The sequence below is a fragment of the Battus philenor genome, unplaced genomic scaffold (genome assembly GCF_028537555.1).
Source record: "Battus philenor isolate CCGP_79_NKW_IND1 unplaced genomic scaffold, ilBatPhil1.0.hap1 SCAF_28, whole genome shotgun sequence".
NCBI classification, from domain to species: domain Eukaryota; kingdom Metazoa; phylum Arthropoda; class Insecta; order Lepidoptera; family Papilionidae; genus Battus; species Battus philenor.
The window spans coordinates 2684533-2711248 of record NW_027181691.1 but is presented as its reverse complement, the minus strand read 5'-3'; the positions used below and the strand labels follow the sequence as shown (position 1 = coordinate 2711248).

The window sequence follows — 26716 nt, the reverse complement described above, 5'->3', positions numbered from 1 at the left end:
TTCATCGGAACTTAGTTTACGGAGCGGAAGGGTCTGTGAACTTTAAAATAAAACAAAAGCTGCACAGACGCCATCCAACTGTACGAAGTCGTTCGCAAGTAGAAAACCGCTCTACCCGTGTAGAGCTGTGTAGTGCTGATGTTGTGTATATGCGGCTTGGGATGGCAGCGTGGACTACAGTCGAGCCAAGGAGAGATCTGGATCCAACCTCGGTTTGCTCACGCCATTAGCTGTTAGGGAGCGAGCGCCGGCTCCCTAAAAACGAGAGTTGTGTTGTCGTGAGTAGCTTTTTGTTCTGTTATGAATAACGGGATGCCCTGTGCGGAGTATCATAGGTGCAGTGGTGGGCATTCTGGAGGACCTTGGCATGGACGATTTTGTGGCTAACATAGAAATTTATTACAGATGTCGCGAAATCAAAGTAACGAAGTACTTGCAGTGATAAGAGAGGAACAGAATTCACCTACTGCGTCATCAGTGAAGATGGAGTCCAGGAAACCAGTTATAGACATGACGCCACCCAAGCCCAAGTGTTACTGTCTTGCTTACCCTATAGGGAAGACGGGTGCGAGGACCAAAGAAAGCGTCGAAAAGCTCCTTCAGGAGAAAGAGGAGAGCCTTATGTCACAGTTTAATGTTAAATTAGAACAAGAGGTTAAACTTCTGAAAGAGAGGTTTGACTTTATTTTGGAGTGAGTATTTTTATCTATCTATATACATGATGATAGGTTATAGATTTAAAAAGTTGAATATATAGCTAATTTGATGTTAATTATTGTATGGTACATCCGTTACAAAAATAATAAATAACTTAATGATAATATAGTAACAAAAAGGCTTTTCAATATTCCTAATATTTCATATCAAAATTAATTATTTATTTATTAAATGTCCTTGACGATATTGTACTGCGCAATTAAAAGTTCAATAGTTTCAGAAATAATAAATAACATAATGATAATATAGTAATAAAAACGTTACCAAAATTCGGACAACTATTTATTAAAATTAATTATTGTTTATCCTGTCCCTGCAGACTGTACGGATTAAAGTTGGCCTATCGCATTAAAATAGAAAAAAAAGTACGTAACGTATTTAAAAAAAAAACACATTATGCAGTGTATTCTATAAGCTTTTTATTGACAAATGAACTGTACATTCACATATTTAATGCTTTTACTCCTCTAAAAAATCATACTGTGTAATAGATTTCAACCTATGTACTGATTCATTCTAATATCTCTGGAACCATTAGTTTTTGATACTTATTTTTGATAAGAATATTCATATCGCCGAAGAGCGTGTTTCACGAAATTCCGCATGGAGGTTAAGTTACTATATAAGTTGGAATCTCTTACATATATATACAGACTTAATATAAACAGTACAATAAAGTTTTTATTCAAACGTATGTTTTGTTTAGAAATGAACAAATTCGAACCTCATACATGTTGTCCGAGGCACATAGGGAGAGAAAGGAGAAGATTAGCGCATTGCAGACACAACTGGAGTGCAAGAACCTGGCAGGACTCATGTACGTTCTATGCTCCGAAAAGAGAAAGAGTAAGCTGGAGAAGTTACATATGGCTCAAGGCAAGTTTCTTCTCATTTTATACGTCAATTTACACTAGACACATCTTAACCTATTTCGGTATTCCATTTCTTTATAAATTATTTATACTTATATTTCATAGCCATAAGCACCGCTGGACAAGTTTCCGCCGTAGATTTCTAATAGGGGCGCTTATAAAGTATATACAAAAAGAAATAAATTTATTATTAAAATAATATCGACGTAATATTGTAAAAATGTAAAAGTATTGTTGCTTCATACAATGCAATCACTAAATATATATCACTGGCACTATTTCTTTGCTCATCTATCACTCGTATGATATCTCTTTTTTTTTCTCTTACGTTCTACAATTTTTCTAGTATTTCATACCATCATACCATACTGATTTTCATTTCATGCATCGACTCACTTCCATCACCTTGTTCAACTATTAGAGATACAGGTATATATTACTTTTAATACAATTGGCCTTCATTTTTGCTTTGTTATTCAATATCTCTAATTAATTTATCTATTTTATTTACTTTCTCTTTATTTATTTCACATTAGTGCTTTACTTTTTATATTACTACTACTTCGTAAAGAGTTGTTATTGGTGGAAGAATAAACTCCAGCAATGATTTTACAGTACCTGGCGGTAAATATTGCACATCGACTTTTGGAAAGAGACAATCGGCTAATTTCGGCTTTTGTCGCACGACTGACAAAACGTCACATAGATAGTCGTACGACGGTCAAAACGTCACATAGTATTGGATAGAGATAACGGTTTACGAAGCCCAAATTAGCTGATTGTCTCTTTCCAAAGGTCGATGTGCAATATTTATCGCCGGCTACTGCATCTAGAATGTTCGGTTCCGACAAGACTGGTTTGCTAATTAATATCTATCTTTCAAAGGAATGTACCGCCAGTCAAATGGGATCGTGCTAACAATAAAATACAATATTTTAAAAAAAATTGCTCGCGGCATTTCCCAGTACCTTATAGTTAACTAAACAAAGGGTCACAACAATTGTTTTACGACATAATCTGAATTTGTAGATGTAACACAAATATGGGACCACTTTCATTGTTCGCATTGTTGTAAAAAGGCTGTACCTAAATGGGGATTAGGGTAGGTAATTTACGGGCGAATTCCGAGTTCATTTTTTATGGTTTACTTGTTAATTTAGTTATGCTTGTTAGATTATTAATCTTTATTCATTTATTAGAAGGGCACAGAGCTTCTCTATCGATTTCAAATAGGACCGGATAGAAGCCGCCTGATTTCAGCGTTTTGAGGTCATTTACCTTGTGGTTAGACGTACTAGGTCCCTGGTTTCTACTCCAGATCCTGGTCCAAAAAGCTATCAGGGGGACAGGAAAGTAATGTTGTTTCTGCGTATGTCGATATTTGATTGTTATTTGGTAGCTCATTACGTACAAGACGTTGTATACTAGAATGCAAAAGGTTATTCCTTTAGTAGTAAAGTTGCTTTCATTCTGTTTGTTAATATTCTCAAAAACACCGGTCGCGGCGAAAGCGGCCATTCCAGTCTTCGGCAATATCTTTAACAACATGCTCTAGGCAAAGTAATATTTATGTGTATTTTATTTTTTATAAGTCCATTTGAAAGCATTTGCAAAGGAGTTTGGATAGGATAGCTATTGGAATCCTTTTATTATTACGTATGTACTCATTAGATCCGCGAATGAAGAAATTGGGTCGCATTTTTTAATCCACGAATAGTGAAACCGCGAATAAAAGAATTGGGTCGCATTTTTTTATTCCGTGGATAGTGAAACTGCGAATGAAAGAATTGGGTCGAATTTTTTTAATCCGCGAATGAAGGAATTGGGTCGCATTTTTTAATCCGCGAATAGTAAAACCGCGAATGAAGGAATTGGGTCGCATTTTTTAATCCGCGAATAGTGAAATCGCGAATGAAGGAATTAAGTAACATTTTTTGAATCCGCGAGTAGTAAAACCGCGAATGAAGGAAATGGGTCGCACTTTTTAATCCGCGAATAGTGAAACCGTGAATGAAAGAATTGGATCGCATTTTTTAATTCGCGAATAGTGAAACCGCGAATGAAAGAAGCACGAGAGCTTTTGTTCGTCTAATTTCTGATTCTATTTCGTTGAGAAATCCCGAGCATAGCTGTGGTCATAGTTCGTTGAGCGAACAGTCGCAGGTTTACGGGAGCTTGCTAATGAGTCTCTAAGAGAGACACTGGTAAAATTACATTAATCGTAGTTTCGTCTTAACCACATCGGCACGAGCGTTGACTGTATTCGACGGTTACAGGTGAATGCGCACTGCTCTTACCAGCCCCGGACTGAGCCCGTCTTGCTCTTTAAGACATTTTTAATGAGTGTTTTATATTACAAACGGATATTACTTGTAATGTAATTTAGACAGCGTTAGTTTTATTTCTGTGTTTAAATGTGTTAAGTTTTAATTTTATAAATGAAAGACGGACGAATGGAAAAAGATGGACGGTGTCAGTATCTTTTCACGCATCTGGCGTAGACGAGGTACGGTGGCAATAAAACCTTTCGGTTTCTTGGCCGGTAGCGCTTTCTAGAAATTACTTACAGTTTTACCTGTCCGACACATCTCATTGTATCCACAGCTGCAAGTAATTGGGTATGTTTTGGTTAATTATTAAAACTGACGAACAATGACCGTGGAGCTTTCCTCGAAATTTGATTAACAAAGGTTTTTTTTTCCTTTAGATAAAAAGAGTGCTGTCTACGTCGAAAGAATAGCACTAATTCTGAATAAATATATACAGAATATTAACATGATATAACTGATTATGTTCACCTAATGTAAATAAATAATATATTTAAAAATGTATACCTTAGATAGATCAAAAATGTGATATAAAATAAAAACAAACAAATTGTAATATGTAGTTAAGGTATGAGATGAAGAAAGAATAGTATCAAGTAAAAGAAAAAAATGGATAAGAGAAAGAAAGAAGAATTGTTGAAAGAAAGAAAATAAAGGAACGTGACATCATAGGAGGAACGATAGAAGAGCGCGAAAATAATTTTTTTAAATAAAAACAGTCTCTGTCCCACCATAGATAGGGGTACGAAAGGTCCCCATAGCGAGGGCCATTAAATAAATGTAATTCTAATAAACTGTAATTGCACAGATAGATATAAATTTCTTGGTTGATGACTACGTACAGCCGTACGTGTTCATATTACGGCTGTCGACGCTCGTCTAGGGATAAGGTTTTGTAGCCAACTAGCACTAAGATGGTTTACTGTGACCGCCATCGTACGGAATGCCGGGGGAATCCAATTTGATATAAATTATAGTCATATCGAACTCCCTTATAATAGCATAGAGATTCAGCCCTCCAGTTGAGGTTCCTTGAGTTGAAATGCTAAAACGGACCTTTGCACCAGGTCACTTCATAGAACTCCCGCTTAAACAATATAAAAGGCCGGCGGTTTCTCAAATTCGGTGATAAAGTAGTGTGTAATGCCTCATGCCGATATGGGGAACACTTGTGTTGGAATACTAAACAGGTGTTACCGATGAGTACTGCATAGATCGTTCGCTACAGCGGCAATTTTTAGCGCCCCAAGCCTAGGCTCCTCCGGGAGTCTTCTTAGCTACCTTAAAAGAGACATTAGACTAGGCACTCTCTGCTCCTTGCCTCACGAGACTTCGGTCAAAAGAAATATGAAGGTAGTAACAACATTTATTACTTACAGAATATACAAAATACATAGAGGTTCTACAGGAGACGCTCGCTGATGCACAGAGTTTGATTCTACGTCTAGTCAAAGGATACAAAACAAGCACGAACCTTGATGAGATTTGGCAAAACAAAATGAGGGCGGTGGTCAAAGAGGTTAGTTGGTATAATTTTTGAATATAAAGAAGTCAATGACGTATTTTCTTTTATTTTTATAGAATTAAATAATTAATAATGATATCTCACTACGAACCTCATTGGTAAGTTCATAGTAAATCAACTAGATATGTAAAGATCTTTGCTCGGAATATCTCAACGAGATCGAATCAAGAGCGAGAAGATCCGTAAATGAACGAAAGCCTTCGATATAGTCCAGAACGTTGTCAAGTTACACTGCCAGTGGACAGTCCACGTAGAGTTCTGAGTAGATCGCCACTGGTGGCTTTAAGGTCCTGGAGCGGAGACTATAGACCAGCTAACACATCGTCCGACACCCTTGTACAATGTGGACAGGTAGACTTGTTCAGGTCGTCGGAAGATACTGGATGCCGCCACTTTCAACGGGTCTTATTCAAAAAGATAGATATCGTGAAGAACAGAAGAAAATTGTAAGGAGATTATGAAGAATCAAAGAAGAAAGTGGAGAAAAATTAAAATGAAAGGAAATATTTACCCGAATTGTAGCGTCCTTGCTATACGGTAAGGGAGAACGGGATAAACGGTCTTATTGGAAAAATGTGAAGGATTAGCTTTTTTTTAAAAAAAGGCCGCCTTCACTACACTGCTGCCTGAATGGCATTGGCACATTCCGAGGCTTTGAGGTTTAAAGACGCAGAAAGCGCCTAGCCTAATATCCTTTTTAAGGTAGCGAAACACGAGAGCGCCCGGGAGAGCCTCGATTCGGGACACTACGTATCACTATTTTACCGAATTGGACCCCATAACACTTGAAATATGAAGTTGAATAAGCATATTCTTTCGTCTAATAGAGGTCAACTAAGATTTTACGAATTTCCATCTGCAAAGGGGGCTGGTAGGTAACTGCTGGTAAGTAATATATGAAACCTGCAGATGTGTGCATATTTTTGAAGATCAAAACTTTCTTACATTCATTAATACACAGGCATTTAAAAACGCGTAACATTTTTTTTAAATGGACAAGAAAAGATCTACCAGAAATTGTTATCTTTTGAAAAACTTTCAATACCGTTTAACTTACACATGCACGTATGCAACAAGCTTAAAAAGAGGTATATACCTTTCATAATGGAAACATCGAATGTCTCTTTCTTCCAAGTATCTTCGAAGAACTTTGCCACAATAACAATACAAAGGGATTGGATATAGTTGTAAAAATTTTGAAAGCTCTACCCCTTACAACATTTGTCAGCAGAAAGCTTTGAAGGTTTTGCACCTATTTCCAATTACCATAAAGTGATTACTCCTATTGGTTTGCGACATGCTTGTAAATTTTAGCAACACAGTCTTCCGGGATAGATAATAAATTATAATTAATTTTAATATGTACTAATTCGAACTTTTATAATTTTTATGAGCTTTTTATGAGCCTATACGCATCCAAATAAAATAAATTTGAATAAAATACATTACACAAATATTATTTTATTAATTTCGTTCATTTCTAAAAAAAAAGTGACATTATAGTGTTTCATTTCAATTCGAATCGCACCACTGGCAAACCGTTACATAGGTAGTGTGCGATAGAGATAACGCTCTACGAAGCGGCAATTAGCCGACTGTGTCTTTCGAAAAGTCGATGTGCAATATTAATCGCCGGGTATTGCATCTGGAATGTTCGGTTCCAACAAGGCTGGTTTGATTATTAATATCTATCCTTAAAAGGTATGTACCGCCATCCAAATGGGATCGTGCTAACAATATAATACAATATTTAAAAAAAAATTCTCGCGGCATTTCCCAGTACCTCATAGTTAACTAAACAAAAGTACACAACAATTGTTTTAGGATCTGATGTGTAAACGAAATAAATCAGAAGGTTTAACCACATCATGCCACAGCATAAACACACGTCGCGTGTGGGATCTGTGGATCTGTCCATGTGAGAATTCTCCAAATTTGATGCACGCGTATTTATTGTTACACAAATCATTTATATTTTTAATAGGGTTACAAGCTATACCTTCACCCTTTAAAGTTTTTAGATCTATAACTAATGATTCAATATGCTATTCATAATCAAAACATTGCATGTCTCTTTCTCCTAAATATCTTCAAATACCTTTGACAGTGTCTATATAAAAAGTATAACACAGAACACATTTTAAACACATAGACTTAGGTACACTTGAATGATTTAATACTTTATGAAAGCTTTCGTTTATGTGTGGGTGTAACGTGTTGTGGCCAGTGTCATATGCAGAAAGATTACATTAGTGTGGGTGCGAAATAAGGGTATCTTCACACTATGTAGTTTTCACGTTTGCTATATAAATGACTTTGGCTACAGTGCTATAGAAGATTTTAATTAATTTCTTTATTCTTATATTATACTCATATACGCGTTACTCGAACTTCTTTCTTATTAAAATACCGAAAAAAATATTCTGGCCATGTTTCATAGTTCTAAGTGATATGGTTTGAAAATAGGCCTTTACTTAATTAATACTTAAACCTCCCTTCAGTGAAAAATTTCGCTATATCTCTGGTACTCCATGTAAAATATAATTAAAAAAACTCTCCGTGTGTTATCACCCTAAGGCGTTTCATATTTTTTTGTTACCGTGCTTTTGTTTTTAGATTTTGAGCGGCTGACCATTTTTTTGCACACAAGCGTTCATTGTTACATCTGCGGGTTGTAAATATTCTGTAGCTAACCTCGACGCTTCAGCCTTTTGAAGGTTTTGTCAATCGGTTTTGTAAATGCAATACATCGGACCCGAGATTTCGATAAACAATTACATAGTTTGATATGCTTTATGAAGGAAATAAAGTTTTTATTTATTGCTATCAATTATTTTCAGAAAATTTACAGATAAAATATAATAATAAACGTCAAACAATAAATATATTAAAATACTGGGATCTATGTATTGCGAACGTATTCTAGTATAAAACTGAACACACCTCTTAATATATACAATGTACAATCCACGGTAACATAAAAAACATAAAAATATATATTATAAAAACGATCCTTGTATTTTAAATGATAATACTTGAATAGAGTTCAAAAGTAAGCTATTTTTGTTTTTGTTGTAACGAAAGCTTTTGTTATGTAAAATATATTAAACAATTTTCTTTACAACATACCATGCAATTGCGTAGCCATTTTTCGATTCAACCTTACCAGGATGTAGTCCACTTACTAGATGGATGGATACCATACTTAAGGTCGCCGGAAGTAGACGCATGTGGGCAACACAAGACCTGTCATCATGGTGAAGTTTGGGTGAGGTCCATGCTTTCTATCGTCTGATATGAAGGTGGTGATGATGACCTGATCTCGCTCTGTCCTCGTGGTTAATTTTATTTGTTTTAAACTAACTGTGCTCCGCGACTTCGACTTTACGAATTTAACAAAAAAATAAATTAATTTTTTTTTCAATTTTTATTTTGTGTGACCCGGACTTAAAATTTACAAATTAAATAAATTCTTATGTCACCCACAACTCAAAACGTCATAATTTGTTTGCTGTTTTTGGTACCGTGATCTAGAAATGTAGATGAAGAAAGTAAGGAGAATCTAGAAAGATCTGCAAGCGAAGAATGACAGACATATAAAGCGTTAAAAGATTGAATAAAGGGTAATGTCAAGGAAATATGAATAAAAATTGAAACACTCATTATACACGAATTTGTAACGCCCCTGCACAAGATCAAAGCTCCAAAACACAGGAGTTATTAAACAAAAAAGAGAACTTTAATTTAAAATGTACTCTTATATAATGCCTCTAAATAATCATGTAATAAAAGTTGTAAACATATCATATTGCAATGTAATGAATTTTTAAGTCATTACAAAACTTAAGAATAAATTGCTCAACTATTATAGTATGTACATTGTGAAAGTAATCACAAAAAAACTAAATTTGTGATAGGTTTTTTTAGATCAAAGTCATTTCTTTTATAACCATTTCTTTTCATTCAGAGATCATTTTTTTTAATGTTTGGCTTCGTTTGTGGGGCTTATCGTACCTTTATATTATTCTATGATAGGTATTTTTCTTCAAAAATATTTTTTCATAACTTTTTTTATATATTAAATCTCTATCACCTTCACCTTATCTATCATTCTTATGACTTGTATTTATATAACATTAACGTGTCGCCTGCCATCCTTCGTCATATTTAAACGAAATTTACAATTTTTTTTTTCTATTTTCATTCAAAATATTTCTCCATTATTTAAAATTTTAATAGATACTGGCTTTGATTTACAACTAAAATCTTATGTTATTGTTGCAGTCTATTTATTATCTGTATTTTCTTCTTACACGAACTAAGTTGATTACATTTTTTTAACTTTCATAAGGGAAGCGATGCTGCCGCGATTATAGTGATTTTTTTTCCGAACTCTACCTCACAAACCTCTTCCTCTCTCTCCTCCGTATACAGAACTAAATGACATCTCAATCAAGTTTCTATCATATTAACCTACTCAGGAATTCTTTTCATGAGGTACAAATGGTCACTGTAAATTATTTAATATAGATTCGAATATGGACAAATAAATAGGGACGCCTCTATCTTAATAACAAAGTAAACCTGGTTAGTTTGATGTTTTTATTTATTACTAGCTGATCCCGCAAACGTTGTTTTGCAAAAAAAATTGAAGTTTTTAATTAATTAAGAATTTTATATATTAGATTATGTTTATAAAATGTGTTTTAGCTACATATATATACTATACACATATGTATGTGTTTATATATGTATATTTTGTAAACGTTAAATACCCGTTATTTATACTTCTACTGTTTCCATGCTATGATTGTCAGGAAGAAATTGCCTCGTCTGATAAGACCGCCCTTTGTACTTTTTTCTTAATTATTACGAATCTTTGTACATATTTTTAAGCGTTTACAATAAATATTATTAAATTAATCATATTCGAACACAATTATAACATATTGTTTCCATTCTTCTCGAAAGTTCCAAACCTTTGTGAGCAATTTCGTCGGTGAGACGCCAGAGACAAATCAGTATTTCTTCAATCTGTTCAAACTGACCGAATCTGAGCTGCCCGAAGTTGAATCTTCAGTCGAGTCGAGTCATACACTTTCTACTGAAGAGATGAGCGACGACGAAGGTGTGTTTTATCTGTCAATTAATAAGTAAGATAATATTAAAGTTTAAATAGAGAATAGCCAATCAGCAACATCAGTGGTAACCAGTATCTTCAGGGTGATTGGTTATAGATATACAAATCAATGGTTGAATATATCTTATTGTATATTAATTTATGGTACATCCTATCAATATAGAAATGATAAATAACGTAATGACTATTTCGACAGAAAAAGCGTTTGAAAAATTCGGATTACTACATATTAAATTTAATTATTGCTGGCTATCTGTGCCTGCAGAGTTTGTACGTATTTGATTAAAAAAAATTAATGTAACATATTGCTGAGTGATTACTTTATACATGATGATTGGAAATAGGTGTAAAATCTTTGTAGTTTTATGCTGACTAATGAGCTATATATTCAACCATTTAAAGTTTTTGTACCTATAACCAATCACCCTGTATGTGATTTTCGTTGATCATTCCATTTCTGTCCGCTCTGTATTGATTCTTGTTAATTACTTCAATTAATAGATGATTCTTACTTAGCCAAGCAGTGCTTTCTCAGCGCCATCTATCAGCGCTATCTTCCGTATTAAATATTTTTGTTAAGATCTAGAAGATATAGAAGCTCAGGCCTGGTGGGACAGGCTGGAAGGTGACAATGTGCCGTTCGTGGTGTTTGGAGATATGGCTGACTTCAAACCGAATGTACGTCGCAATGTCCTGAAAGCTTTGAAGAAGCCCAGATCCGAAGACAAAGAAAATGAGTACTACGGTAAGTGGTAATGTGTAATATGTGTATAACTTTTAGCTGTATTTACCCATAAGAGAAAATTGCATTAAAAAATTGTAAATATTGATAAAACGCTGTCGTGCCTCGCAGATGGGAGAAGAAAGATCCGTATCAAATAGCGGCAATCCTATCCCAGTTGTCTGCGTTTAGTAAAAGCGAAAAAAATATTGTAAAAAAAACTCTTTTTAATGCTATAGTACAGTTATAAAAATTCCAAATGATGATACTTTGTTCAAATAGTCATTTACGTGCACTTTTGAATCGTCGATTATTTTAACATTATAAGAAGTCAGCTACCACCGGCTGAACGCTGATCTGTTGATTAGAACCGGACAGAAACTCAACAGTTGCTCTTTTAAATGAAATTCAACAACTTTTCATGAGTACATATATAGCAAATCATATTAAAGAGCCAACAAACCAAGTTTTACACGTTTTAATCAACTAGAAACTTTATAGATTTATTTAGTAATATACTTGGAATTTTAGTTATGTAGAAGAAAATGGAGGTCTAAGGTAAATAGTGGAACATTATTATATATGCGTACACTTAGATTCTTGAGGGAATTCTTAACTTTTTATGGACAAAACTTACAGTTTTGTTACGAGTTACGAGTACATATTAATTTCAATAAGGCAACAGTGTAGAAATAATACACAGTTTATATATATATATAGTATATATATGCCAATCGTGTGAAATTTTAATATGTAGCGGCATAAGCCCAGACTGGGCGAGCGGCGATAGACCAGTACCGAGATTTGTGATCGCAGTTCGCGAGTTCGATTCTGGAGATACTTATGTAATTATATAGGACTGCTACCGCTCACAAGTTTCCTGAGGATGGGCAGCAGCGTCCTCTGTGTAACATAATTCCTGCCACGCGATTCCTTGATCCTCCCCCATTTCCTTGAGGGAGGCCTATACCTTGCATGGGCTGAGACAACAAACCGAGGCTCCGCAGGAGCGAAACGCCCCCGGCGTCTTGTTCCCTCGCAACGCAATTGGGCAGCAATGTAAACCAGTTAAAACAAACTTAAAAAACTTTAAAATAGACAAAGGTTATTCTATCATTGCATCTATTGTTGTTTAATTATAGCCATTTAAATACTACTTTTTAACAAGTTTAAAGGAAAAGTAAAATCAGTACCGTTACAACCCGCATAAATTTACGATATTAACGACCATTTGTTCAAGAATGTTCCTTTTTATTATCCAAAGGTTTTAATCTTACCCATTGTTTAATACACCTTACAATATACTTACGTATCGAACAATAGAAAAAAAAGTTGTGTTCGAATTTCAAAAAGATTGTTTTTATTTGCGAAAGACAATGTTACCGGTGTAGATTAGACAAAAAAAATAGAGTAGTCCAATTTAAAACTATTAAAAGGTTGATCATTCTGTAAAGTTATAAATTTATATAGGCGAATGAAAATAGATGTAAAAGCTTCAAAGGGGTAAAAATAGCCCATTTTCTGTCAATTAATACACGGGATATTTTATGCAAAAATAATTATTTCAGAAATAAAGATTATAGTAATGATGACGTAGTAAGAAAAAGCGTTTTCAAAATTCGAATTACTAAATATTAAAATTTATTATTGTTAACTATCTGTTTTTACTATAATTTAAATTTAAAGTTTACTTTTTCAACATTGGAAATTCATCTTTTCATTAATTTCTTTGAAAATAATATAATTTCACTTATATCTTTCCGATTATAATTGTCAAATCGTCTCTGTATAATTCTTGCTCCAAATAATTAATAAAATTTGAAGATGTCGTCCAACTCCATTCATTGATATTATGATGAAAATAAATATGTAATTGCAGCAATGAACGATAAATTTATAAAGTCCGACTGCCCTAATGCGAACATCATCAAAGAAGATTATTTGAAGCTTCTACCAAAGCCAGGAAAATGGGAGTGTGCCACTATACAGACGGAGAGAGAGGTAAGCATTACAGCACTTCATTGATATGCACATAGGGCTTACAATACCGAACTAAAATCTTATTACCGATATTTGATATTTGAAATACCGGAATACCGGTATTCTCTTCTTCTTCCTTCCCTTTTCCCTTTATTTGCGGTCGGGTCTCCTTATCAATTTGCGCCAGGCCACTCTATCCTGGGTTGTCTCTGCATCAAGTTGAAGGGTTTCCAGTTCCTTTCTGATATTAGACCACCACGTAGCTTTTGGACGCCCTCTTCCTCTAGGGAATTCTGGGAGGCTTAAGGCAGTTTTTACCACGTGGTCGTCTGGTTTTCGTTGAATGTGGCCATACCATCGCAATCTATTTTCCTGTAATTTGCTGGGGATCGGAGCTACCCTAAACGAACCTTTGATATATTCGTTCCGTATTTTTTCCATTCTAGTGATGCCATTCGACCATCTAAGCATCTTCATCTCATTGACATGAAGTGTTTGTGACCGGAATACCGGTATTATTAATAAAAAATTTACTAGTTATATATTTTACTTACCTCAGTTGCCATATTGACTTGTTAACAAATAATAAATAAAATCCAATATTAAATTCTATGTTACATTTTACATGTAATATGCTCGTATGACATTATACAATTATAGAAGCAAAAAATATTATTAAATTGAAATTATTTATGAAATAATATTAATAACTTGCGTTTTGTTTATAATGTATGGTCTTGAAAAACATAAAGAATCAATCGTTCAACTTTTACTTGTAAACACTACAGCTGATTTGCAAAATGAAACAATGTAATCTAAACTATTTAATAATTTTCGTGTTACATACTTTATGTATTTGTATAAATGTGTTCGTTGGGCAGTAGACGTAAAATATAAACAATCGCTTTATATTGCCGACACCGCCGCTTCTCAATAATGCCATACTCGACTCCGTTTGTGTAATAAATGTGCCTGATATAGAATGAATACAATGAAATTGTTTGTATATCTTAAAAAATTCTTATAGTTAATTAATATTATTTTTAATTGGAGATCTATTGTGCATAAATTCAATTTTCATCAACTAATGTAATACCGAAATACCGGTATTTTTACATAAATATCGGTTTTTAATAACGGACTAAAATCGTCCGGGATTCCGGTATTCGAGATCCCGGTTGTAAGAGAGATGACGGTGATATATATATATATATATATATATATATATATATATATAATATATTTTTTTACATCCTTCTATTTAAGTACGTTAAGATTATTAAGTATAACAAGTATAGTAATCATATATGTTCGTATATAACATTTGGGAGCGTTAAGTCAACCATATGATACAACTAAATCATTAAGGAAACAGTAATTTTGGTACAATTAGATTCTAACAGATGTATGTGTGTTATTTATAACTCTAATGTTTTGAAATTCACAGAACAGTTCCACACATCGATTAACGCAGGCCAGTGTCGATATACGAGGGAACATGGGTTCTATATTGAAGATAATGTAAGTTATATAAAAAGCTAACATGCTGTTCAGATTTTAAAAAAAGAAGATTATTTTTTTTTATTATAGAGCGTCCTGTGGTTACAACCAGCATCCACCCAAGGCTACGATACTCGGCGCTAGAGACTCCATGGAGATTGCATCTACCACAAAAATGGTACGTCTTTATGTATTAAACAAAATACAAATGAAAGTGATTTGTGGTAAATATATAGGGTGGGCCATAAATTTTTGCACTTTTTAAATATGTGTGGAAATAAAAGTACAAATGCTATTTTGTTTATGATTTATTTACCGTATTTATCATTTATTAAAATTTATTTTTTAAAAATTACACCCTTACTCTGCCTTAATTGCGCCCCTTACTCTGACGGTTTTGGAGAAATCAAGTGTTGCTATTTGCAAAAATTTTTGGCCCAACCTATAGATGTGAAAGCTTTAAAGAATTGAATGTATAGGTCATTTATTAGCTTATACACCTATTTCCATTCATTGGTTGTAAAATAATGACTTTAAATTATATTACATTCCTTTTTTATTTGAATGCCCAATGGCACCAGCATCTGGCAGTACGAACTGCAGGGACAGATAGTAAACAATAATTTATTTTAGCATGTATTAGCAAATAATGCTTATTTTGAATGTTTTTTTTAATTAATTATATCTGAAACCGTTGATTTTATATGTATAGCTAAACATTTACCACTTTAAATGTTGTATGTAATGGCGTATTCATAGTATGACTCAATTAATGCACACAGACCGCTTGAAGCTGTTCCTAACCTCTAAATTTTTTTTTATATTTTCGTTCACGTATCTAAAATCTTTGACGGAATTTTGTTTAAAATAATTTTTATCACATTTTTAATTTGCGTTCTCTTCTGACAAGCTTGACAAATTCTTCTACTATATCTTCTTTCATTCAACCTTTCATCTGAATATACTTTTTTTTTTGACAGCGCGAAAGAATCAGAAATTCTGCAAGCAACAAAGTTATTCTCAACATTGGCAGCAAACGGGTAATATTAAAATATAAATAATATTAAAAGTAAAATTTAAATTTATGTGTTATGTTCTATATTTTTGTATTTTTTTCTTTAATTTGTTGATTCGTAAGTGTACCTGGCACAATCGGACAAACATGCAAGACTGACTTATCATATTGACTTTTTAGTGACCCTCGCGTTTAATATAAACATGATTTAGTGCGCTTTGCTACTACCGCAGAAAATGCCGTATAGTGAACAGTGATTTTCCGTAACATAACCCTCGGAGCGCTTTCTCTGTATTGCGGAGCACTCGTTTCTTCTTGCCGCCCTTAAAGCGGAGTTTAAATAATATCCGCTCCCCCATCCCAATGTCAAGATATACACCTCACATCGAACCCCTGCGGTCTCAATGCACAACTCATGCACCAGTTACTTACACATGACACGGCGGTTGCGTCCGCCTAACCCGCATTCAAAGGAGGGCAGTCCGGAGAGACTCGTGTCTCTCCCTACCGCTGAGTAGTCCTCGCTTCGTGTTGCATACTCTACACCCCACTCACCACACTATACACCTACACGGGTATAGTTCTCCGCGTGTGTACGTCTGGGGTACGATCGCCAGCGTTAATTTTTTTAGTCCGTGGATCTCTGTTTCCACGAGCTCAATTTCGATGACGCTGCACAAAACCTGGATCGGCTAGCAGCATAACTTCACATTAAATCTGAAATAATAACAAACTTCTAAAAAGAGGTTTCTAAGTAGGTAAGAATTGGTAGACGTTTTATATAAAAAGTGTGTTGTTTTTCAGGGTTCTTTTTTATTCTTATAACCCCCTTTTGTTTTTGAGGATTCTCTTAATAATTTAATCTATGACAGGAACTTGGCTTACGAATTTTTTTTTTTTGAGTATTTTCTTCTTCCTTCACAATATCTTTCACTCGATTACTTTTATTTACATTCTGTTCACACATTGTCTTGTACCCGTCCCTACATTTGTCACAATATTACATTAGTTTCAATTTGTTTACTTATTCGATATCACAGCTATTTATCACTATTACTCGATCTTAGGTTTTATTCCTAGTTATAACTCTATAACCAACCACCGCATATTGTGAGAATCTGTAGCGGCATCCTTCAACCCTTATCAGGGAGGCGATGGTGCCACTTTCTATCTTCCTTCCTAGCTTGATTTGTATATGTTTCTCAGGGTTCCAAGTTCGATGCGTACAAGGACCTGCAAGGAAATGCGTCTGAAGAAGTGGCGACGGTGCCAAGGTATTGCTTTGATTATAGGGATTGGTTTACATTGAACACAGTGCTTCGCTAATTGTCGTAGACTTCATATTTACCTTCAACAGTTAAATAAGCACCGTCCAACATCTAGCTTATTATGTCAAATTGTAATACTTTTCTAAATATATAGATTGCTTGATAACATTATAAATTGTCAGGGATTAAATATCTGGTATTAAGATTAGAAAAAAGGTTTAGATTTTATTAAAAAAAATTATTTCTTTTTAAGGTTTTTGACTAAACTCAGCTTTCTAGCTTACACAGTTAAGTAATTAGAAACAAAATACTACTGTGATTAAAAAGTAAGGTGAAATTGTTGTTGAAAATCGACGAAGGCTACGTCTAAATAATCGAAGATTTGGTGTTTAAAAATCGAACGAAAAGAGACCTCGCTAAATGTTGGAATATCATTTGGTTAAGCCCAAATTATTTTGAAGGATGTTTTGTAAACTCAAACACATCAGGGTCCGATTGGTTGATATCATACTGCATTGGTTCCTCGCGACTTTTTTTGCCAAAAACTCGACTAATATCTTTCCACAACCATTGTATTCGCTTGATTTGGCTCCGTGCGATTTCTGGCCATTTAGCAAGCTTGAAATGCCAATACAAGGGCTCTGTTTTAATCCGATTGACGAGAAAAAAACCGAATCGAAGATAATCTTGAAGGTTATAACCGGAAAAAATTATTCCGAAAGTTACGAGGATTAAAAAAAAGCGATGGGCTAATTGTTTTTTATCATGCGTAAATTACTTTGAAGGAAATGAAATTGATTTGGAAAAATAAATAAAGGACTTTACTTTTTGATCACGGTACATGTATGTATGAGTGTTATACATTTTATTTAATGGCCCTCGCTATTGGAGGCCTCTCGTACCCCTTATTAGTTGGGATCAGGGTTTTAGTTTACAAATAAGTTTTTCAGATTTTTCATCTTTATTCTTCACTCACTGTCATACTTCTCAATTTCTTTTATTCTTACCTTATTTCCATCACAATAACTTTCATTTTGTTCTTTCATTCCTTCTTGCTTTCATCGCCTTCCTTCCATCATCTTATTACTCTTAGGTGGCTAGGTACATTTTTTTATTCTTTATTTTATTATTTACATATTCTTTTTTTTAACACAGTTTTCTTCGGGTTGTGCTTTCTTAATACATTACTACACTTTTCTTATTCTATTTTTCCTATTAGTTATACATTTATAGAAATATATAGCTGAACTTACATGTTTAATCTATGTAATACACATGTAGGCTTGGCCTTATCGTCACGCTTGGTAGGCGGGTTGGCGATCGCAGTGTGATAAAGTATACAGAGGACGTTGCTTTTCATCCTCTGAAAATTTATTTGTGAGCAGTTGCAATCCTATATATAAATACACAAAATGTGAATTATGTAACTTTGTATCGCGGGAATCGAATTCGTGACCATCTATTGTAGGTCTCAATCCTTACCGCTGCGCCACCAGGGCTACAAGTACGAAGTAATTGAACAAATTAATATATAAATTAACATATGTAAATGTAAAGTAACTATTAATAATGAATTTGTGTTTAGGATACAAAAAACGTTATCCTGACTAATATATTATTTGAATTTATAAATACAGAAGGAGTGGATATAACGATGAAAATGATGATATAGTAGACGAGTCATTTTCTGCTTTGGGGTAAGTTTTTCTGGAAATTATAGCTTAGAGATAAAATCAGAAAGTGGATTTATAAAATTCAGAGAAGAGTGGAAAGAGAAAAGTATATTTCTCTCTGTGAAGTGTTGTTCTATGGGAGACTAATTAAACGAAGGAGGTATGAATTACACCGTGCTGAATAGGGTGTTAATATATAACGCACTCTCTCTCAACAGACCAGTAGTAATCTATATATAAGTACTATAAACTAAAGTACACGTCCTTCGTGTTTTCTTAATAGACCAGCGCGGATATCGGAAGTCTAATATATTATTAATGCACGTATTTACCTATCTCATGTATTTATATACTATTTATAAATACCGGGTGAATGTTTATAACTATATAAGCAGTAAAGGAGTGGATGTATATCTCATTTATCACCTAAAAGCTTTAAAGCCTTCACACCAATTTCCAATCATTTGTACAAAGTGATCATTCTCTATATATATATTATGCATTATACTAGTTATTAATAAAGATCTCAAAGTTGGTATTTAAGTTCTATTTTTGTTCTATTCAACTGTTAACCCTTAATTGCATGACTTTTATTTATATTTTCAAATATTTATATCTCGCAGATAAGTACCATTACACAGGAAAATATAAAAAAAATCATTAATTTTTTTTAAACTTATTTATTAAAAATTTATTTTGCATAAATTATGTTGCAGACGTACTATTACTTATGCATTTACTGTACACTATTGTATTCAAAGTGGTGTGTTGCAATTTTTCATCATTATGCATTTAAGGGTTAAATATTAAACAGAGTACAATAAATATTTATAAATAAATTTAAATGAAATTTAAATTCGTTTATTGTACTAGGAGCATTCACAACGACAGCCTCCAAGTGATTCCGAGCCACGTGCCCGACCGCGACGCAAAAATCAATTACGAAAAGGTTAATTATTTTTAACTTTTATTACATAAAATTATTGCATCGTCATCATATAAGCAGATAGACATCAACTGCACAGCATAACGCTCCCAAAAAGTACGACAGTACGACTTCACTGTCACTCTGTGTTTGGCACTAATCGGTGTAACATAACTCCTGAAGATGCCCCGTGAAGGGGTGAAACACGTGTTGAGTAATTTGGTGGTGACGGTTGTGTAATTCGCATTGTTTGCCGCATACGCATTTATCATGCATCAGTGCATCAGTGCATGTGCGGAAATGGCTAAATATTGGTCCTTTTCTTACTTAGGATGGACTTCCGCAAGGTAACGCCTGATTCCATTAAATATCCAGTTTGTGGTCACCACTGGAGAACCTTTCATTCCCATCGGCAATTATTGTGCAATTTTAACCAATTTATTCGAATTGTACCCTTACAAGTACTGGCCACTACAGCAACAAAACTTTTTAGAGTTAAATTATTTTTGCGTGTTCGATTTCAAATCCAAACGCCGAATTCGAACGCCATCGGTGAGATAATCGCTGTCATTGTGTTTAGGTGAAAATTGTAAATAGAACACGATTGCAAATAGTATCTATATATTTGTAATAATCAATCACACCTGGCTTTAATTATTCTCGTCATCGAAGTAGGAACAAATACGGAATGTTTTCTCATCACCACCTGCACTAACGCGTATAGAATAAATTAATAGATCACCATCAACCAATAAGTACTCAGCTCACGTACTGAATTACGGCATACCTTTTATACTAAAGCTTAATCAGGTTTTTTTTAAATGTAAGGGACTTGGTTTACAGAGGAATAAAAATTTTTCAGGTTAGAATTTTTTATTATTTTTCTTCTTCTATGCTTCATAATTTTTTCTTCTATTCTGCATATTTCTGTCTTCACAAATTCTGATTATTTACATATTTTACATCTCCATTCATTCACCATCACTATCCTTTCTGAGCTTAATCAGGCCTGAGGTGGCAGCGTATAAAAGAACCTTAGCTTGGACTTTTTACAGTAAATAAGCTCGAAGGCTCCTTGGGGAACCTCAAGTTAATTTCACAAGATTGAAAATCCGTCAAACTCTTAGATCATTTAAACGGATGCCCCATGATGTATGATTCCAGGGCACCTGAGAGAAAACCTCGGCTTAAGATATTACTTGGATCTAGTCTTAGGAGTATACAAGATGATTTATTACAGATGTAAATACTTCAAAGCAGTGAATGTATAGCGTATAGTTAATAACAATCGCCCTGTAAAATGTCCACTCTGCAATATGTTACATAACATTATCTTCTCTATAGGAATTCGACAGATCAATAAATTCTGTCAGTACAAAGTCTGCAAGGACAGAGAGTAAACAAGAATTAATTATAACATGTACTAATCTAATTATTAACACGTTCACTGCGGGCCCAATTTTGAAGAACTTTCAGCTGGTGCGGCTGAGGTCGAATCAGCCTCAAGCTGAACTTCCTAGTAGTGCGGTTGAGGCCTTTTCTGCCTCATGTTCATCAATATTTTTTTACAATATTGAGTCAATGCTTCGCAGACATAAAGAAAGCTATATTTGTCTTTGTCATACCTCATACGGTTGAGTGTAAACAGCCCCCGCACTAGAGAGAAAACACGAGTTTTACGCGCCGCACCAGTGCAAAGTTTACCATGATGCTGAATCGACCTCAAGCCGCAGTGAACGTGTTAAAACGCTTTTTCTTACTTTTACTATCATTAAATTATTTCTTATTTCTCAAACCATTGATTTTACGACAGGGTGTACATTAATTTACATTAATGTACTACACATTTAAACATTTAAAGCTGTTATAACTATACCTAATCATCCTGTAGTTTAAGTTAATTTTCGTTAGATTTTGTCTTAAATAACTTTTACCCTAGCGAAATATGTTATATAATATTAATAAAAATATGTTAATTAAACTTGTTTTCACTTATGCGGTTTTCACCAAGTCTAATTGCAATAAAATCTTGAAATACGATTTAGGTTTGTCCAATGGATGAGTGTCAGAAGATGCAAGTGGACTCATTTATAAGGAGTCTTCCACCTTACATGCAAGCCAGCCCTTACATGCACTTCGAGAATACCTTCGAAGAGTATGAGCCATGCACTACAGGTCAGTTATTTTTATTTTACCATTCGTTTCCATACTTATTACCGACATTAATTATATAAGAAATCCACAGCTGATAAACAAGATTCGAAATGGAACTCGATTATGGTCTATCCCCCCATAAATATATTTGGGGGAGGCCTTATAGTGGGCGTCTATGGTCTGAAACAAGTATGTTATTTATTATCTCTGAAACCATTGATTTTTGAAAAAAGTGTACCCTACATTATTACAATAAGGAGTATGTATGCTTACTGAATAACAACACTAATGTGTGAAGTAAACTGGATAACTGTTCCATATGGAATGCTTGTGTTGTTATGTAACTATTTATAAACGCTCGTGAATAATAGCAAGCGTTTTGTTGTGGGATGTGTGACAATGCGGTGTCCAGTTGCGGCGTAGTTCTTGAAGTCGACTCGTATGTCACAGTTGTTCAAAGTAATGGGACACCACGAGAAGTTTGATATATTACTATCAGTCATAGTCCATAAGAGCTCTACCTGATGCCATATCAACGTCTAGATACATTTTTCTACAAAATTAGCGTCAAACAAATGTCGCTTTAAAACGTAATCGCCTTCGCTCAAAGCGTGAGGTCGATCGAGTCCCACATTTTATCAGTTGTATAACTTCTAGTATAGGAACACACATTTTTTAATTAACACATAACTAGAATTTTTTAATTAATTTTTAATTACATAATAAAATTATTCCTGCAAAAATAAAATAGCAATATTTTGATTCAACGTAAAATTCATTAATTGCTATTTGTTAATAAGTTGACAACTATAATTTAGAATTTAGAAAAAAACTATAATTTAGATTTTTTTTTTGTTTTTTTTTTTTTAATTTTCTGGCTAAAAATGGCGGAGATATGCAGTTATCTTTATATTCTCTAAATGAACAAGGTAAAGTACAGATCGGAATAAAAAGGTTATAGGCAAAGCTCTCTTTCAAATATAATAAATATTAGCTTTGAAAATATACCAGATTATAATTTTAAATTTTTTATCAATTTTTATCATTCAATTTATCAAAGTTTATCAATTTTTAAAATTTAAACCTATATTAAGGTAAGGACACTAGTAGTTGACAATGTACTAGTAGTTGACCATTTTGTATGAAATTTTAAATAATAAGCGTTGTGTTTATCGTATCTAATTAAAAAATTAATTTGTAAGTAGCTGCTCTCATCTATTTACAACTGCGGAAAGCACAGAACTAAAGCGCATTGTGTGTAGCAGGAGCCGATAGTTGTTTTTGACAGGGTTCAACTGTGAGGCACGTTTCTTGATTTTATTATCTGATTTAACTAGCGAACGAGTGTTTTTGTGGAGCTATAGAAATCTCATAAATATTTTTTTTTGATAAGATTTACATTTAAAATAATTCTTAAAGTATTTTCTTTTATGTTCAAGAGTTTCTAACAATATAACTTAACGTTTCGTGTTATTGTTTGGGGTGGTCATCTACTGAATGGTTTATTCAGAAAGTATCAATTTTTGACCGTGGTGGTTAACTGTTGATTCAATTGACTTAACTTCGATTTCAAAAAGAGTTTCTCAAAACTTAACTGTCTCACGGGCAGCAACGTTGCAGGCCCTTCACAAGAGGAAATACCAAGTCCATTTAAGGGGCATTTCTTTTATCTTGCTTTTCAAGAAAACAAGAAAAAAAGAATAATGAGGGAAAGCATGCCAACGATTGTTTCCCGAGAATTGTGCCAAAAAAATTTTGAAACCAAAAAGAAGAAGAAAGAGGATCTTGAGCAATTGAAGATAGAAAGAGCCACTGAAAGACAACGAAAGAAGGAAGAGAATGAAAGACTAAAGAAAAATAGGGTTAAAGTGGGAAAAAATAAACACATCAAAAGTGTATCAAAGATTTTTTCAGATAGCTCTGACTCGAGTGTCGATGTTTCTTTTTGAGATAGCGTGGTTTCAGGATGCTCAGATGATGAAAACTTAAGGAACTTTAAACCTTCTGGGAAACCGTTATTAAAACAAATGAATGAATATGTTAATTTCACATATGATAATAAGTATTATCCTGGCAAAATAATTAATGTTACTAAACACACTGCAACAATTTCATTAATCAATACAGTGTGGTCGCTTATGAAAAAGGCCCTAGAGACCTGATGTCCTTGAATACCAATGGAAAAATGTGACAACCCACATAAATGAACCCAAAAAGACCAGTAAAACACGTAATGTTTACTCTGTTCCTGAGTTAGATTTCATGTGGAATTAAGTTTCCTGAAGATATGTGTGCCATTTCATTTCTTGATTTCGTGACTGAATATTATATTTTTTCTATGTGAAAATTAAAATTTTAAGTTTTGACATATGTGTGGTCTTATTAACCATAAAAGTAGGTTTTTATTCATATGGTCAACTATTGATGCTAAATACGGTCAATTACTAATTTTTTTCAGATTTTGATTGGTCAACTACTGAATCAAAAACTTAATATGAATCAAAAAAAAATTTAAGTGTTTACGATTTGATAAATTGAAAGACTTCTTAGCAAAACTTAATCTAAAGGGTATAAGAATTTCCTTTAAGCATCCACTGATATTATAAAATTTGAATGTATGCAGTCAATAAAAAAAACATTTTAGCAGCGCTCTTAAGTGGTCAACTACTGGTGCCGTTACCTTAAATTTTTCGTCTCTCATAAAATGTTGCATTTTTCGATTTATCATTTTATTCGATCGGAGCAGACATAATTGACAATAATAAATAAAAAGAAAAATCCCTTATTATCTTAAAAAAATTAACTATATTCGGGTGATTGAGTCTTACAATTATAACAAGATAATAGAGTAGAAATTTCCAATTGGGATATGACGTCGTCAGTAACGTTAATGATTTCAAAAAGTAATTTTAGGAAAAGACAATAACTATTTTTAAAAAAACCAGTCCTTAAATCAATTTGCGTTGATAAAGACTTAATTTGATGAAATTAATGACTTCTTGCTGACCGGTTTGAAACTGCCAGCATCTAGCGTCATTATAGATCTGTGGTCTCTGCTTCAGAACCTTAAAAGCCCAAGGGCTGTCTTTTCTGTGCGTTTTATGACCTTCGCACGACCATTTCAACTACCCAATCCGCTGGGCTATGCCGATTAGTTTCATATTGGAAATTTCCACGTACCTGATTCAATCTCGAAGAGAAACTTAGCTTGTTTTCTAATTTTCAAATGTAAATATAATTGCAGAACAATTAGAAATCCTCAAAGAACGCATAGATAGTAGAAAGAGAAAGTCGAAATTCGACCTGGAGAAAACTGAAGAACTTCTCGATGAATGGGACGAGGAATCTAACACCATTGCTGTGCAGACTTCAGAGCAGACCCTCGATATTCCTCCATGCACCTGCCCGCCGAAGCAGACAGCAGATGATACCCTATATAATAGTAAGTCTTTCATTCATTGTCCTGCCATAACTAGAAGAGAAAGTAAACATTTTACAATATTATGCATTTATTTCAGCCTGCAGATGTATTTTGTATTGTAAGCCGAGTTTTCCAAAGGTTTAGGCAATGCTTCTTCCGCTGTCTGCACCCTTAAACCCGCTGAAACTGTTTTTGCCAATAAAGCTCCAGGAAACAGCCTAGACCGAAAAAACCTACTTTTTATACCTTTAATTTTATTACTGTGAAGTATAACAAAAAGTACGTTATTTATTTCATGTTATTAATATTGTCACGTCAACGTTTTCAGATAAGTTTGTACGTTTCATTGGTAATAGCCTATTAATCCATTGCTCTTCTTGTAGATATTACAACTAGTTCGCTTTTAAATCTAACTGCCTATGTAATGTTTTATCAGTTGAAGATCTTGCGCCGGTGAAGTTGGCGATAGATGAGATCAACAAGAAGTTCTTCTTCGACGACAGGATCCAGTTCAACAGGTTCGAAGTGGTTGGACTAACGGGCGACAATTGCGGGTAAACGAAACAATATTTTAATTCATCTTAGTAGTGTTTGTGTCATCCCGATCCTATGTTAGCTTCTAATACTTACGTATATCTATTAATTTCCTTGTATTTACCTCCTATTTAAGTGTTGGTTTAGTTAGTAGAAAACACATATTAATTTGCCTAAAATTTTAGGCAAGAAAGCCAGCCTCTATAAGAAAGATCATTGAAATAATTATCAAAGAACGCTATAGACTTTACAATATTGTAAATGAACACCTTAAGAAAGATGTATCCGCCTTCAAGGATACTTCAATGTTCAATTATTTTGTATTAATGCATATAGAACATAAAAGAATATTTTGGATCGAAATAAAACTTATAATAAACTAAGGCTTCTTTACACTACACGAACGTCTTTTCCGTCGTGAAAATCGTCAGTTTATTCGTTGCCGTGGAAATAAAAATAACAGCGAAACTTCCTGACGTTGGCATCGCATACGCTGTGCCTTCTTTTTGAGCTTTTTTTTTATATACATAACATGCAAGGATAATTTTTCTTATAAGGATTCATATTGAGCAGGTTTCTAGATTAGTGCAGAAAGATCTCAACCGAACGGCTCTGGTGGTCGTCTCCATACCATATATAAGTTTTCATCTTTTCATATACCTACACCTAATACGTCATAATTAAGAAAACGTACTGTGGACATGAGGCCTTATTGTATAACCATCACCTTCCGCATTTCTCTAACAAAACACTTTGTATGTAATCAAATATGTATGTGCATTTTGAAATACTTCATTTTAAAGCTAGTCTAAAATGATTTTAACAGGAGCTTTGTACCACCGAAAAGGAAAGACCAGAGAATGAACAACTTAAACGAAATCCTTCGCAACCGCCCGAGCTTATGCGACCTGTTCCAAGGAAATGCCCGTTGAGTGACCCATTGA

At 33.8% G+C, this 26716-nt stretch overlaps 1 protein-coding gene across 1 annotated transcript; it reads left to right on the top strand.

The window, feature by feature from the left end:
* The first annotated feature begins 483 nt into the window (after positions 1-483).
* LOC137925808 (uncharacterized) lies at positions 484-26704 on the top strand. The gene is made up of 17 exons (XM_068769267.1): positions 484-692; positions 1424-1593; positions 5296-5435; positions 10413-10569; positions 11162-11326; positions 13182-13303; positions 14730-14803; positions 14873-14960; positions 15763-15822; positions 17004-17095; positions 18534-18569; positions 18703-18762; positions 19612-19687; positions 21709-21838; positions 25062-25259; positions 25675-25792; positions 26599-26704. The coding sequence occupies exons 1-17, from the start codon at positions 484-486 to the stop codon at positions 26702-26704; spliced, it is 2001 nt and encodes a 666-aa protein (XP_068625368.1).
* The last annotated feature ends 12 nt before the right edge of the window (positions 26705-26716 follow it).